This window comes from Sceloporus occidentalis, unplaced genomic scaffold (genome assembly GCF_023333645.1).
Source record: "Sceloporus occidentalis isolate IW3139 unplaced genomic scaffold, rSceOcc1.0.p SCAF_1, whole genome shotgun sequence".
In the NCBI taxonomy this organism is placed as follows: Eukaryota; Metazoa; Chordata; class Lepidosauria; order Squamata; family Phrynosomatidae; genus Sceloporus; species Sceloporus occidentalis.
The window spans coordinates 102685041-102701152 of NW_028316981.1; the positions used below are offsets into that span (position 1 = coordinate 102685041).

At 43.5% G+C, this 16112-nt stretch overlaps 1 protein-coding gene across 1 annotated transcript in view; it reads right to left on the reverse strand.

Moving 5' to 3' along the window:
• NR3C1 (nuclear receptor subfamily 3 group C member 1) overlaps positions 1 to 16112 on the reverse strand; it is an 88664-nt gene that overhangs the window by 26857 nt on the left and 45695 nt on the right. The window contains exons 4-6 of the mRNA XM_089531164.1: positions 13338 to 13454; positions 10110 to 10388; positions 4836 to 4980 (exon numbers count right to left, since the gene is read on the reverse strand). Coding sequence (XP_089387290.1) covers positions 4836 to 4980; positions 10110 to 10388; positions 13338 to 13454 — 541 coding nt within the window. The remainder of the gene's footprint in view (positions 1 to 4835; positions 4981 to 10109; positions 10389 to 13337; positions 13455 to 16112) is intronic.

The window sequence follows — 16112 nt, forward strand, 5'->3', positions numbered from 1 at the left end:
TAGCTAGATGGATCCCTGCCTTCGGGCTTACAATCTAAAAAGACATGACACAGAAGGAGAAGGGAGTGGTGGAGGGAAAGGGTAAGAGGTCCAGCAGTTCCTCTCTACCTCCGAGGCCTGGACCAAGGCAGATGGACTGGAGGGAAGGCTTGGCTTCATAATGGATGGTTAATCTTCCAGGGAAAATACATAATCTCAAGTAGGATAATGCATATACAGTACATAGCAATACAGGAAATGGTTTGATAAACAGGCACCAAAAGAACATCAAATAGTAAGCAACAATTATGCAATGCCTGGGAGGGATTCTCTGAACAGGATGGTTTTCAACTCCGTTTTGAAGCTGGTTAAAGAAGTGATGACTCTTGCTTGTGGGGGAAGAAGGTTCCAGGAGTGAGGGCAGCAAGTGAAAAGGGGCGAATCCGGGATGGGGCAGAGGAAATCCTGGGCTGGGACAGCAGACCTTGACTACCAGAACGGAGGGCCCTGGTGGGAAGGTGAGGAGAAAGAAGGTCTGATAAGTAAGGAGGGACCAGTCCATGGAGGGCTTTAAATGTCGACAGCAGGAGCTTATACTGAATGCGGAAAGGGAGGGGGAGCCAGTGAAGGGATGCCAACACAGGAGAGATGTGGTCAGCGCGGTGGGTGGAAGTGATAATGCGTGCAGCTGAATGCTGAACAGAGATTAAAGGACAGAGGTGAGAAAGAGGAAGCCCAGCCAGGAGGACGTTATAGTAATCAAGTCGTGAGATCACTAGGGCATGGACCAGGATCTTGGCAGTAGAGGAGGAGAGATATGGTTGGATTCTGGCAATATTGTACAAAAAGAATCTACAAGCCTTGGCTGTGGTCTGGATCTGAGGGATACATGACAGAGAAGAGTCAAAGATAAAACCAAGACTGCGGGCTTGCTGGACGGGTTGAATAGAAATGTTGTCCACAGAGACAGAAAAGGAGTGTTGAAGGGTGGGCTTAGGAGGAAAGACAAGAAGCTCCGTCTTGGACATGTTGAGCTTCAAACACTGATGGCGCATCCACTGCGAGACAGCTGTGAGGCAAGACGAAACTTGCTGTTCAAGCCTTGGAGAAAGGTCAGGGGTGGAAAGATACAGCTGGGTGTCATTGGCATACAGATGGTAGGAAAAGCCAAGAGCGCTAATGAGTTTTCCTAAGGACAGTGTGTAGAGAGAAAACAGAAGGGGACCCAGAACAGAGCCCTGGGGAACTCCAACAGATAAGGGAACAGGAGAAGAAGTCTGGCCCCCTGCAACTACTGCAAAAGATCTGCCAGACAAGTAAGATCTAAACCAGTCAAGAACAGAGTCTGAGAACCCAAGGTCAGAAAGTATATCAACTAGAAGACAGTGATCAACAGTGTCAAAGGCAGCAGACAAATCAAGAAGGATGAGAACAGAGTAAAGGCCATTAGCCTTGGCCTGTAAAAGGTCATTCGAAATCTTAGTGAGAGCTGTCTCAGTAGAATGCCTTGGGCAGAAACCAGACTGAAAGGGATCGAGGATGGAGTTGGCTTCAAGAAACTCAAGACAGCGAGAATAAACAACCCGTTCCAAAACCTTAGAAAGAAAAGGAAGAAGAGAAATCGGACGATAGCTAGACAAAGAGGAGGGGTCGAGAGAAGTTTTTTTCAGAATTGGGGAAATGAGAACATGTTTGAAGTCCGACGGGAAGGAGCCTGTAGAGAGAGAGAGATTGAAGATATGGAGAAGATTTTTGAGATTTTTGAACTGTTCGAAATTGTTTTATAGCTTTCCCCCACCTCTTATTTTGTTTTGTGAATTCTTTGAAGATCTTGCAATATTCAAACTATACATAAATGTTATAAACAAATAAGATCTCCTTGTCCAGTAGTGCTGGGGGACTTCAATATCCATGCTGAGACTGCCCTTTCAGGAGTGGCTCTGAACTTCATGGCCTCCATGACAACCATGGGTCCGTCCCAAATGGTATCTGGCCCTACTCATGCTGCTGGGCACATTCTGGACCTAGTTTTCTGTGCTGGGTGAGGAGATGATGATCATGATGTGGAAGAAGCCTCCAAAGTTCTGTTGTCATGGACAGATCATTATCTAGTGAGGTTTAGACTCACTGGGACTTGGAACCTCTGCAGTGGTGGGGGAACAATTAGGATGGTCCACCCCAGGAGGCTGACGGATCTAGATGGATTCCTGAGGGCTCTTGAGGAGTTTCCTATCACCTTGGCAGGCGATTCTGTTGAAACTCTGCTCGATCTCTGGAATGGAGAAATAGCCAGGGCGGTGGAGACAATTGCTCCTGAGCATACCCCTCTTACAGAATGGGGAGCCAAACCAGCCTCTTGCTTTACCAGGGAGTTGATGGTGATGAAGCGAGTGAGATGGAGACTAGAGCAACATTGGCAGGAGAATAGAAGTGAATCTGATCAAACACGGGCTAGAACCTATTTGAAGGCCTACTCTGTGGCAGTCTGGGCAGCAAAGAAATTAGTTTTTTTTGCTGCCAGCATCATCTCTGCACATAGCCGTCCAGCAAACCTCTTCCAAGTGATCAGGCTTCTTTTACACACTCACTCTCAAGTAGAAATTGCAGACTACTTGGTGGCCTGCTGCGAATAATTTGCATGGTACTTTGCAGATAAAGTTGCCCAGATCTGCTTTGAATTGGATGCTGTAGTTGATACAGTGCCAATGGATATAACCTTGGAACCTGTCTGTCCAGTGTGAATGGATACTTTTCAAATTTCTGCAGCCTGATGATGTGGACAGGATCCTTAGAGAGGTGAAAGCCACCACATGTGTCTCAGATCCTTGTCCTACTTGGCTGATTAAACAGGCCAGAGGGGGGACTGGCTGAGTGGGTGAAGGAGGTAGTCCATGCCTCCCTACAGTAAAGCAGTGTTCCATCTTGCCTAAAGGAGGCAGTTGTGAGACTTTGTTAAAAAGCCATCCATCAATTCTGTTATAATGAATAATTATCGGTCCAAAATTTGGAGATGGCTAAGTGAAAACTTAGCTTAAACTGCTAAGTCTGACATTAACAAGCCTTACATTCTCCCCTAGTCAAGGAAGCCACAATCACTGGCAAAGGAAACCACCCTTATCAGTAACAAGCATGTTAAAACCTTTCCCACTATAAATAAGATGATTTGTGTTTATGTGTGGTGGCGCGGGGGAGGGGGGATTATAGCTGGAATTGGGACTGGAATTAAAGTCCCTTTTTTTCTCCTGAGGTTCCCAGAAAAGCCCTGTCACTCGAGTTGGTATAGTGAATGTCCCCTTGACACTGAAATTAATGGAGGGATTAAAAAACAAAACCAGTAAAAAGTCACCATAAACCTGCTCTGGCTAACTAGCAGTTCTTTGAAAGCGATAAATCATCACCATCTTGCACAAGAGCTGCTGTCTAGTTCTATCAGGTAAGAGCTTTTAGGAAGCAGCCACTTCCATACAAGATTAAAATACAGAAAACAATTTATATTTAACATCTTCCATTTTGTTGCTCATTTAAAAGTATTTACCCAGTGCCACACAAATGGCATTACTGTGTTATTAGGATTCTATGTTACAATATCACATGCACAACAGTATTAGAAATGTCACCACTGATTATGTGGAAAACACTTTGTAGAGGGCATCTGAAGGCAGCAGCTTATTCAAGAGTGTCTGACAAGGACGTTTAATGCTCTTAATGTACTATTATAGAAGGATTCACATATGTAAAAATGGGGTCAAGGTATCCAGATCAATGGGTAACAGCTGTCAACCAACACTGTCTAATATTGTATTAGATATAAAGAGATAGAAATGATACAAAACAATTTACTGTTGAATGTTATAATCAAAGCTGTCAGCATATACTTGAAAATTAGATATAAAAAACAATCAAAACCCACTATGAAACAACAAGAGAAGAGGGAATTGTGGTAGGGAGATGAGTTTCAGAAGAAGTGTATCTTCTGAGTATCTAGAGTACAGCTCTCAGCCCTGCCCATATTTAGAATTTGGGGAGCAAAGCTTGGATGAGTTACTTTTTTGGACTGCAATTCCCAGAATATCCCTCAGTCATCATAGGCAATAGCTTTGTTGGTTGCAGTCCAAAAAAGTAATTTCTAAGTTCTGCCACAGAGTTCAAGATGGCATACCCTCATTCTCTGTTTAATTTTCACAGGAACCATATGAGGGATACTAGCTTAGGAACAGCCACCCATGATCACTTCATATCTGAGTGGGGACTTGAACTGTGGACTTTCCAAATCTAGTCTGATATTCAAATCTTAACATTACAGCACTTCTCACCAACTTAAGCTACTGCCTCAAAGGAAAAACTGATCTAGAAACCTGTATTGTAATTGCTTCCATCAAGTTCTATAGCTTTATAATCAAGTATGACTTCTTTTTTTAAAAAAAAAACTTTTTTCATTTCCTCAAAGAAATAGCATTTCTCCAGTACTATAAGCATAGAAGAGCTTACTATATTCTTACAAAAAATTAAAGATGAAACAATTTTTACATGATGATTCTTAGCACAGTGAGCCTACTGTATCAGTGAACTAGTGATTCACAGATTCTACCACCTGTAGATTGCCACACTCCATATTATTCAGTGGTGGTTTGTGCACACATATGTGTTAATGTAGATGCATGCACACTACTGCCTATTGAATAATATGAGGTGCAAAAGTCCATGTTTTTTCCCATCCGCTGGGGGTGGGAGCAACCAAACCTCCATGGATGGAAAGGGTCCACTGTACTGTAAATCTCTACTTAATTATAACACAAATATTTTTAAAAGTTTACTGTTCTTCAAAAGTACGTTGAAAAGGAACTGATACTACTTACTCATTAATTATCAAATCTGGTGCAAAACAAAGCAGACTTCCATTAGATTGTTTATATGATCTCCATCCAAGAGCAAAAGCCATCAGAAACATCCATGAATACTGCAGAAGGGTCATTTGGTCATCCAAATGCAAGTTCCTGAAACCTGGTGAGAAATAAAGATGCATGCTCTATACACTGTCATGATTAAATACTGCTTATACAAAATATTGTTTTGAAATTTACAATTCAGAGTAGCTTCTTCCATATGGCCTAACTGCAACAGTGTCAAATTGAAACAAAATTCAGTCAGGTGACTTTAGGTTGTACCTTTCAGAGGAAAGGTGACAAGCCATTGAAGGGGGTTAGCATTTTCTTTTCTGGAGAAAAGCACATCCTTCTGAAAGCGCTTGCAAGAGCAAAGAGACCACTAGCACTTCACTACGCACAGCTATGGTGTGCTGTTTTGTGTGCCAATACTTAACCCAGTAATAAAACCCAACAACAACAGAAGAATAAATTAACTGGTAACAAAGGGCCCATACAGACAGGCCAAAATAAAGCTACTTTGGGTCACTTTGGAGTTTTGCTATTTAAATGACACATGCATCTTAAAAGGCCAGTTGAACAGTCCTTCCAGTAAAATTCTGGCTCTTCTGCATCTGCCCTACATTTCAAGGGTGCAGTAACTGTCTCCACCAGAGACTCTTTCAGGGACAAATGAACTGATGATGTCAAGAGCACTGAAACTGAAGTTGCCGGGATGGAACAGGAGGCTGAGAAGCAGAAGTGTTTGTTGAGGCCATATGAAGAGATTATTTCTCTGCCACCTGGCTAGCCAAGGTCCAAGGCATGCTACTAAAAGAGTGCCTTTAATCTTACCCCTCTTTCTCTAAGCCTTTAGCATAAAGGCCTGCAAGACTGCACACTGTGTCCTTTTCTCAAAGGATGCACTTACAGTGTTCATCCTTTTCAGGAATTTTAAATGTGTGTGTAAAGGCCATAATTAAAGCAATATCATTCAACACCAAATCAGAAGTCTACGAAGCAAAATTGCTATCTGAAGTCAAAATAACTGATCAGAGAGAGTAATGTTAAGTCAAAATGCTTAGAAAAACCATAGTACATAAACAAATAATGTGTAATCCAAATTACCACAAGTTGTTTACAAACGTGTTAAAAACACCAGGCTCAGGAGAGAATTGTGATGCACCCTACTAGTCACTTCTTTCAAGGATGGAAAGGAACCATTTGAGAGCACTTTCTGGGTTCAGTCTTTCAATCAATTAAACATCCAACTAACATTAGCACCGACCCACAGTTCACCAGCTTGCCTGCAAAAATATTATGTGGGATCTTGTCAAAAGTCTTAATAAAATCAAAATTGTGCCAGCATAGTTAGCAAATCCCCCCTTCCCGGTCTTGGCATGATTTTCCTTCCCATTCTCTTGTGATGGCAAATCATGTATCAGCAAAAACCATAATGGGGTGATATCACTAATGTATCTACAACATTATTTTGAAATAGAAGGATATGCTTTTTGTCAACTGTGAGTGAGCAAAATAGGCAACAGAAGAAACCTACTGTATGACGACAAACGAAAGCTCACCAGAAACAATCAAGTCTTGATAAGCCAAAACACACTAGTGAAAATAAAAAGATGGACTTCCTGATCACAGGGCTTGCCTTGATTTTAAAACTGCTGTACAAGTGGTCAGTCAGATGTATATCTGGCCAGAGTAGCCTGGCAGTCTCCAGGCAGACAGGAAGAATGAGCAAGAGGGGTGGGGGGAGGATAGGGATGCGGGGGATGCCTGGGCCGGGGATAACATCTTGGTGGGCGGAGCTCCTATTGAGGTTGTGTGGGGCAGGGGGAGGTAGGGTGGTGGGAGGAGGGACTTGCGTTCCAGGGGAAGGCGTGATAGATGCATCATATCTATCTCGCCTTCCTGTCCCCCTCCCAACCTGAAGGACCTGAGGGTCTATCCAACCGTGCCACAAACCCTGTTGCTGCTCCTGTGCAATGCCAGGTCACTTAACAACAAGACCCACATCCTCCAGGATCTGCTGGAGGACTCTAAGTGTGACCTGGCTTGCATTACCGAGACCTGGCTGGGGCCTGAAGGAGACGCTGTGTGGGCTCAGGCCCTGCCTGCTGGGTACTCGGTGAAGGACCAGCGCAGGTTAGGTGGGCGGGGGGGGGGGGGAGTGGCCTTGGTACATAGGAACACCGTGTCCCTCACCAGGAACCACATCCGACAGACCTCCTATATTGAGTGTATTTACCTGACCCTAAAGGCTAGGGACAGTCTAGGAATTCTGTTAGTGTATCGGCCACCCCGTGCATTAGCGGACTCCCTTAACGAGCTGACACAGCTGGTCGCTGAGCTGATGTTGGAAACGCCCAGGCTTCTTGTCCTGGGTGACTTCAACATCTCCCTCACGGCCAGCCAAGTTCCATCTGGTGCGGCTCGGGAATTCATGGAGACCATGGCGGCCATGGGCCTGTCCCAGCTGATACAGGGTCCTACGCATTGCGCGGGTAATACTCTCGATTTGGTCTTCTGTTCGGAAGCGGAGAATCCGTGGGCGGAAATAGCTAATGTTTCCCCCCTGTCATGGACGGATCATTTCCTGGTAGAGGTGAAACTCAAGGCCTCTGCCCAGATCCCCCCCGGGGGTGGTGGACCTGTTAGGATGGTCCACCCTCGAAGGCTGATGGAACCTGAGAGGTTCCAAGAAGCCTTAGAGGGGCTCACGGTTGGAAATGACGGCGACTCTGTTGATGCCCTTACCGGTATTTGGAATACCGGACTTTCTAGGGCTATACACAGGATCGCTCCCAAGCGCCCTCTCAGGCCCGCTTCCAAACGCAAGCCCTGGTATACGGAAGATCTCCGGGCAAGGAAGCGAGCGCTGCGACGGCTAGAGTACCGCTGGCGGAAACACCTTCGCTTAGACGACAAGACTCTCCTAGACCAACTGTTAGAGGACTATGGAGAGGCAATACGAGCAACAAAGAATTCGTTCTATGGTGCTCGTATTGCGTCCGCTGAGTCGCGTCCGGCAGAGTTGTTCAGGGTGGTTAGGGAGCTAACTCAGCTCCCTCCCACCCTGAACCAGATCCTTGAACCTTCTAAGGCCTGCTGTGACTTGTTTAACGACTTTTTTGCGGATAAAACTTCTCGTATAAGCGAAAGTTAGTGCAGAACCTAGGGTAGAAGTGTCCAGAGCCTCCGTGGACTATGTTAAACTGGATCAGTTTGAGTTGGTGAGTACCGAGGATGTGGACAAGATCCTCGGAAGTGTTCGGAAAACAACCTGCTCTCTTGATCCCTGTCCCTCGTGGTTAGCGGCCCAGGGGGGACCGGCGGTAACATCATTGTTACGCCGGATAATTAATTCATCTTTGAGGGATGGGCTATTTCCATCGGATCTTAACATCATTGTTACGCCGGATAATTAATTCATCTTTGAGGGATGGGCTATTTCCATCGGATCTTAAATTGGCCATTGTAAAACCGATCCTAAAAAAGCCCTCCCTCGACCCCCTGGTACATAATAATTATCGGCCTGTCTCGCTGCTACCATTTTTGGGAAAGCTGATTGAGAGGGCGGTTGCTATCCAGCTTCAGGCGGTCTTGGAGGAAACGGATTATCTGGACCCATTTAAAACTGGCTTCCGGGCGGGTTACGGAGTTGAGACGGCCATGGTCGCCTTGGTCGATGATCTCCGTCTGGGCATCGACAGGGGTAGCGTGTCCCTGTTGGTGCTCTTGGACATCTCAGCGGCTTTCGATACCATAGACCATGGTATCCTTCTGGGACGCCTGGTAGAGGTGGGGGTCGGGGGCACTGCGCTTCAGTGGTTCCGCTCCTACCTCTCCGGGAGATCCCAGATGGTGCAGCTGGGAGACGTGTGCTCCGATGAGAGACCCCTTAAAACTGGGGTCCCTCAGGGGGCCATTCTGTCTCCCATGCTATTTAACATTTACATGAAACCGCTGGGAGAGATCATCCGGAGACATGGGGCGCGGGGTTATCAGTACGCTGATGACACCCAAATTATTTTCTCTATGTCTCCGACTGATGCAGTGACTGGGGATGGCGTCTCTCCCCTCGTGGCCTGTCTAGAGTCAGTAATGGGCTGGATGAGGGAAAACCGACTCAAGCTGAATCCAGAGAAAACGGAGGTACTAGTGATAGGTTCTCCTGGTCCAGGAATGGCGGTGGTTCCACCTGTCCTGAACGGGGTCACGCTCCCTGTGAAGGACTCCGTGCGCAGTCTGGGGGTGCTTCTTGACTCGTCGCTTCACCTGACAGCTCAGGTGAATGCGACGGTCAGGAGCACCTGCTATCAGCTTCGGCTTATTCGCCAGCTGCGCCCATACCTGGCCCAGAGGGACCTTGAAACTGTTGTACATGCTCTGGTAACCTCGAGATTGGATTTCTGCAACGTACTCTACATGGGGCAACCCTTATACCAAACTCGGAAACTGCAAATGGTACAGAACATGGCAGCCCGGCTGGTCACTGGTGCCCCCAGGACCAGCCATATAACACCGATTTTGAAAGATCTCCATTGGCTGCCCATTCGTTTCCGAGCTCAATATAAGGTGTTGGTAATTACCTATAAAGCCCTAAATGGCTTGGGCCCAGGATACCTAAAGGACCGCCTCTCCCCGTACATTCCGCCTCGCACCCTCAGAACGTCTGGGCAGCAGCTACTGAAGGTGCCTGGGGCTAGGTTAGCCTCCACTTCTCGGAGGACGTTTTCCATAGCTGCCCCAGCCCTTTGGAATGCGCTGCCCACAGAGCTCCGCTCGTCTACTACCCTGGCCCAATTTAGGAAGGATCTTAAAACCTTCCTATTCCAACAGGCATTCCCCGAATAGATATCCTGTGGGCCTCCCTCCTCTTTCGTGGCCAAGAGGTTGGGCTATGGGGCTTTTTACTGTTGGTTTTGTTTGCTGTATTGTATGTATTTTAATTTGTTTATATTTTAATTGTTGTAAGCCGCCCTGATTGAAGGAAGGGCGGCATATAAATAAAAATTTTATTATTATTATTTATTATTATTAAGACAGACATGCCAGGAGGAAAGAGGGGTGGTGGTGGCAGAAGACAGAGACAGGGGGAGAGTGACATAAGAGCAGGAAGAAGGCAAATAGGGGAAGAGTGATGGGAGCGGCCATCAGCCTGAATGAAGTCATTAAGGAGATTTGGCAACTGACTCAAAAAGGTTCCCTAGCCCTACTCTACATTCACAAAATGTGTTATGCACTGTCATTTACCTGGTATTGCCTTCGCCCATTTCACTGCAGCTACAACTTGTCTTCCTCCTAGCATATTGAGAGTTGACATTATACGCCAAGTTGTGTCAGGTATTGTGCTGTCATAGCCTGAAAACATCACTTCTGGCTCGATGACTTCCAGTAGGGAAACCAGGGTAGGAGTTAGCTGTGGCAGGGAGGCAGGAACTATAGCCTTATTTGCAGGATTTTCAGCAGTGTCTCTCCCTGCAGTCATGCTGGATTGCTGCATTCCTTTTATTTTTTTCTTTGTCTTTCGTGCTAGAACATTTTCAGAAGATACAGTCAATTATGACAGAAAAAATGGGCTTGACATTACAAATTATATCTTTCTTTTCCTCTTCTTCCTTTCTTTTTGCACTAGTGGCACCTGACCAACGCTAATTGATCATACACATACAACCTTACCAAGTCTGCTGGTCATTTGAAAACGAAGACACTAGTACAAATAGGGTGATTAATAAAGAACTTAAATGAACTAAGATTTCGCAAGTATGGTTTCAATAATGTCTTCCCATGATACTAAATCATTACAAGAGAAGAGACAGCATAATTTGGCAATGGTTAAGCAAAATAGCATACACACTATGGAATTGTGCATACGTGCAAATGCATTTCTAGACATAAACCACTAAAGCCAGGAAAATTTTGTTTCTTGTACAGCTGGGCCAAAGATGATTTTTTTCCTTGGCAATTGCTTACTGTGGTAATTAAACTATGGAATACATATGCCAGAGGAACAACTTAAAATGTCACTTCACTGAATACTGTTTTTATTAATATTTCCACAGTAACTATGCCACCTGCATGCCTTTTCATTTTTATGAATCACATCATGAAAATGTCCTTTCAATATGTTAAAAGATAAAATCAAACTGGAGATTTTCACCCTTCCATAAGAAATAGTGCTGCAAACTGGACAGTAAACAATGCAGCAGTATACATACAATTCTCTGGATCGACCCCTCTCCTTCACTTGCTAAACTCTGTACAAACAATAATTTACACATGCAAAAGAAAATCTCTGGATTTTGCCTATGAGGGTTCATGTAACAGGGCTAATGCAGTAGCATGACTTTGACAGAAATTCTGACTTCTGTTTATCTTAACTTTTCAGACTGTTCTCAGGCAGATCTGAAGCACCTTAGCAATGACAGCAAAACACATTACTTGTAAAATGTTAACACATCTATCAAATTAAAAACTGGGGTAAAATATATATTTAAATTACTTGCACTTTATATTACATGTTCTACAGAATTACAGTACAGTAATTCTAAAAGATTAGAATTAGATACTGTGGAAGGAGCCCTGATGGCGCAGTGGTTAAATGCCAGTACTGCAGCCAGTGTTGCAGCCACAAGATTGTGAATTCGATCCCAGGGCTCCAGGGTTGACTCAGCCTTGCATCCTCCCGTATGTCGCTAAAATGAAAACCCAGGTTATTGGGGGCAGTTAGCTTACACATTATAAACCACTTAGAGACTACTGAGTATGAAGAGGTATAGAAATGTAAATGCTATTGCTAATGTTATGGTCAAAAAACAAATGGATCCTAGAACAGATCAAACCTGTACTCTCCCTGGAACCCAAAGTAATGAAAAATACTGTCTTATTTTGGCCACATGATCAGAAGGCATGCCTCATTAGGAAAAATAATAATGCTAAGGAAAGTAAGAGGTAGCAGAAAAAGATCGAGACTGCATGCCATATGGCTAGACTCAATCAGGAAGGTCATGGGGCTGAATCTGCAGGACTTAAGCAGTGGAAGACATGGAGGTTTGGAGATGTCTCATCTACAGCATCACCATGAGTTGGGGCCAACTCAAGGCAGATAACAACAAAAAATTCAAAAGGAGCAGTACATGTCAGACCATAAAAACCTTCAACAACTTTTATGTGTTGGAACATTGTGCTATATTGCATTTTCTAAGTATTTTAGGACTGTTACTTCTAATACAGTATTTAGCTGGTGGAGAGAGGGGATGTGACAATTTGGAGAAAATTTCTTAGTGTTAGCATAATAGTTAACCCAAAACATATGGCTCACTGACAGTATTTTGCAACACCACAAGCAGCCAAGCATTTCAATTGTTTACTCAATCAGGCCTATTTGACAAAAAGGTTAACTGCAAAAACCCAGCTCATCCTGCCTTCAAACTGACATTTGAACTAAATAAATTATATTGTTAGACACGTGAGCTTAAATAATTTGATTTTTACATTTTTTAAAGGGACACCAGCTATTAAATGTTCACAACACTGCTGAATAATCTCCACTGTAAGAACTCTCTAATGGGGAACTCGGGAAAGTGGAAATCATAAGGGATCCCTGCAAGTATTCTCAACAAATCTTGGTTTGGTATATAGTTTTGATTACTGAAGACACAAATCACCTGTAATTATGGAATTAATGTAGCAACAAAAAGGGATTCCTGAATTAGCACACTGAAATAATTCTGCAGCATTTGCTTGCTGAACTGAATGAGGGCAAAGGAATATGAAACTGATGCCTGTTCCTTCTTTGTGTATTCTGTTCTGGTAGCTGATTATTCACATGACATGGAGCAGATTTAATTGCCCTCCAAAATGTTGGCTTTCTCCATCTATACTACTGTCCAATGATGTTGATTTTCCTGCCATCTCACAAAGTATAATGGCTATGGTAGCACAATATGACAAATCAAGGAATGATTCTATGATTCTAATAAGAACCCTTGGTTATAGTGCACAGGTAGTATGCTGCAACATGGCAGCCAAGCGCTCATGCTTACAGTGGAAAAGTAACATACTGTTGACATTTCCACAAGCCCCATCCAGCTTTCTTTCATGAAGACAATCTACACATAACACAAGGTAGTGGGTCAACATCATTGGCCCTCTCCAAATATTATGAGGTTCCCCTAGCCGCTAAAGTCCCCATCACAGATATGCCTACATGTCCTATATAGGGAGAAAGGTAGGATAGTTATTTATTTATTTATTTATTTATTTATTTATTAAATAAATAAATAAATAAATAAATAAATAAATAAATAAATAAATATCTACATGCATAGGCTTCCTTGGGAATTGAACATCAGGGCCCAGAAACATAGATCTCTGTCTCTTTCTGTGAATAGGCTCCATGCACACAAGTAAAGAATAGAAAATAGAAAATGGAACTTGTCTGGGTTTTAGGAATAAAATCATTAAAGCATATCAAGTTACCTTCCAGATTCATGCCAGCTTGAAGACATTTCCGGTAGCGGCAAGCTGGGCAGTTCTTTCTCCGAATTTTGTCAATAATGCAATCATTTCTTCCAGCACAGAGATAATTGTGCTGCCCTGCATTTGAAAAGTATAAATAGAGATCTAGGGATGCAAGTACACACACAAGTTCTTTATATCAGACACTCAGAAATTCAGTATACATTTCTTAAATGCTATAATTATATTGAAGAATAAGATTCAAACATTCTCTGAAGATGCCAGCCACAGATGCTGGCGAAACGTCAGGAAGAAACTCTTCTAGAACATGGCCACATAGCCCGAAAAACTCACAAAAACTATTCAAACACAGTATTAAAACACTGAAGATATTGATAAAATTCTCCCATGGTCAAGGATGAAATCCAAACTACGATTTAAAAAATCTCATATACACGGAAAGCTATATGAGTAACGATAGCTCATTGCTGATATAATCTGGGATCAAAATTATCTACCGATTTAACTGTGTTAGCTAGCCTACACATTGGAGAAGAGAAAGCAATGACCTTGGGCCCATGGGAAGCACTCTCCCTCCTGTGCAAATCACTTAGTGCAAAAATCAATGAGCAAGAACAAATAAAAGGAGTTGATGTGTTTCTTTTTCTACAAAATCATGCTAGCTAAAAGCCTTACTCCATCCAAATAACTGCTCACAACAACAAATACTCCTTATTTTATTTTGTTATTTACAGCATCTACAAAGGCAGCACAATAATATTGTTATCTGGGCACTCACAAGCATATGCAACAGCATCTTAAAGTGCAACTTCATAATATCATTACTATTTACAAGTGTGGATTATTTGTATTCCCTGCACAATTTTGGGTAATCCTAAAAAATACATTGTTCTGTTTAATTATCATATATACTTGACTATAAATCAAGAAATTTATCCCCCAAAATGGACTCCAACATCCTGGGTAGAGTTATACATGGGACAATACAGTAATACAGTGAGAATCCATTGTCCCTAATGGTTCCACGCGGACTCCATGTGCCTCATTTGCCAATGCAAATCAAATATGAGGGCTTCAAGGAATTGGGAGGGGAGGATAAGCAAAATAGGCTCACAATAATTAAAATTGTGAAATAAATTCACAACAAGCAAGCAGAGTCCCCCTAGAAAGTCCTCCTTTGTTCCTGGCTTCATGTGCGAGCCCATTGCTTCTGTATCCCCAAAAGTCCTCCAGAGTGCGCTGCTGCCATCTGCAGAGGCCTCCTCGAGCCTGTGTTTACATGAGGCTGGGAGTGGGCCTGGGCCTCTTTTTAGCAAGTGAGCAATCCAGCTGCATAGCCTCTCTTCCTCTGCTGCATCATTCACCTCCAAGTGGCGAGGGGGCTTTGGTGGGCAGGTTGCCTTGTCTCTTTGTCATGTCCTGCCTTGTGATGGAGCCCCACTGCCTCAGAGGCAGAAGCAGGTGGCTGGTGTGTTCCCCATTGTGGATTCAAACAGGCCCACTGCATATTTTAAATCTCATTTATTGGCTATGTTTACATTCTACTTTCCTTCAGTGATGTCAATGCTGTCCTTCTCTCCCCTATTTATTCCTCACAACATCAGGCATTTTCTTGGTTCCCTCAAGGGCTTTCCAACCACAATGCTGCTGTCCCTGATATGTATGTATGTGTGTGTTGGGTGGACCACGTCCAGCTTGTAAGTAAGAAGGGAAGGGCAAAGCCCCCTCTCTGTTTCCTCTGAAAATGCCAATCAAATTAATGTCTACCTACCACCGGATGTGCAGCAGAATGAAAAGGCGATGGGCAGAGTTAGTGGGAAGGAGACTGGCTGAGTGACAGCTGAGCAGCCATGTGACTGGGGCCAAGGCAAAGGCTGGCTGGTTGGCTGGGCCTATACATTGCTGTTCAATCTGCTCCAGCCACAAACTGGCAGGAAGAAGCAGGAGAAAAGTCTGACTGCATTTCACGTGCAGATTTAGGCCTCAAAGCTTCTGGCTTTAGAGACTGGCACTGACCTCAACTCTGTGGCCATTTTTTTCACAAACACCTTCACATTTGCATGTTCTTACATAGGCAAGAGATACAGGAGGTGCCTCTGATTACATGTGCAGCCCACATACTTGTTTTCAATATTAATTAAGCCATCATTTCCCCATAACAATAATAATATTTAATAATAATAATATTTATTTATATTCCACTTAACCTCAGGGAATCCAAGCGAGTTACAGTAGTAAAATAACATACAATTAAAAGAGAAATTGATTAAGTTGCAAGAGAAGAAAAGGGGGAATAAAAGAGACTTTGTGGGAAAACAACACTGCATATGGATTGAGGAAAGAGTCAGAACACCACACTAAGCACCTAGAGAGTAAAAAAGAGACTCCCAAAGAGATTACTGCCCAGCAAGCACATGTGGTATTCCCAGAAAGGCAAGAAAAATCTTTGCTAATACCAATGGAGTCAAATCTCCTAAAAATCCATTCTGGATTTTTCTGACAGCCCACTTCAGCTGCTGTAATGTAATCTCCCCACCATCTGGTCATCTGGCCCCTGGACATTCTTCCTTACCAAGATGTAGTCCAGTGGTTTTGTTGGAGGAGGGCCATGCAATTCTATGAATGACTCTTTAGATGGTGAAAGAGAAAGGACTTTTCTTAGGAAGGCTATTCATTATTTAATTCCTACAAATTTCTGTTTCAGTTTGTCAGTGTGGAAAATCAGTGTGGAGCTACAAAAACAGGCTATAGATAACACTTAGTAACTGCTCATAT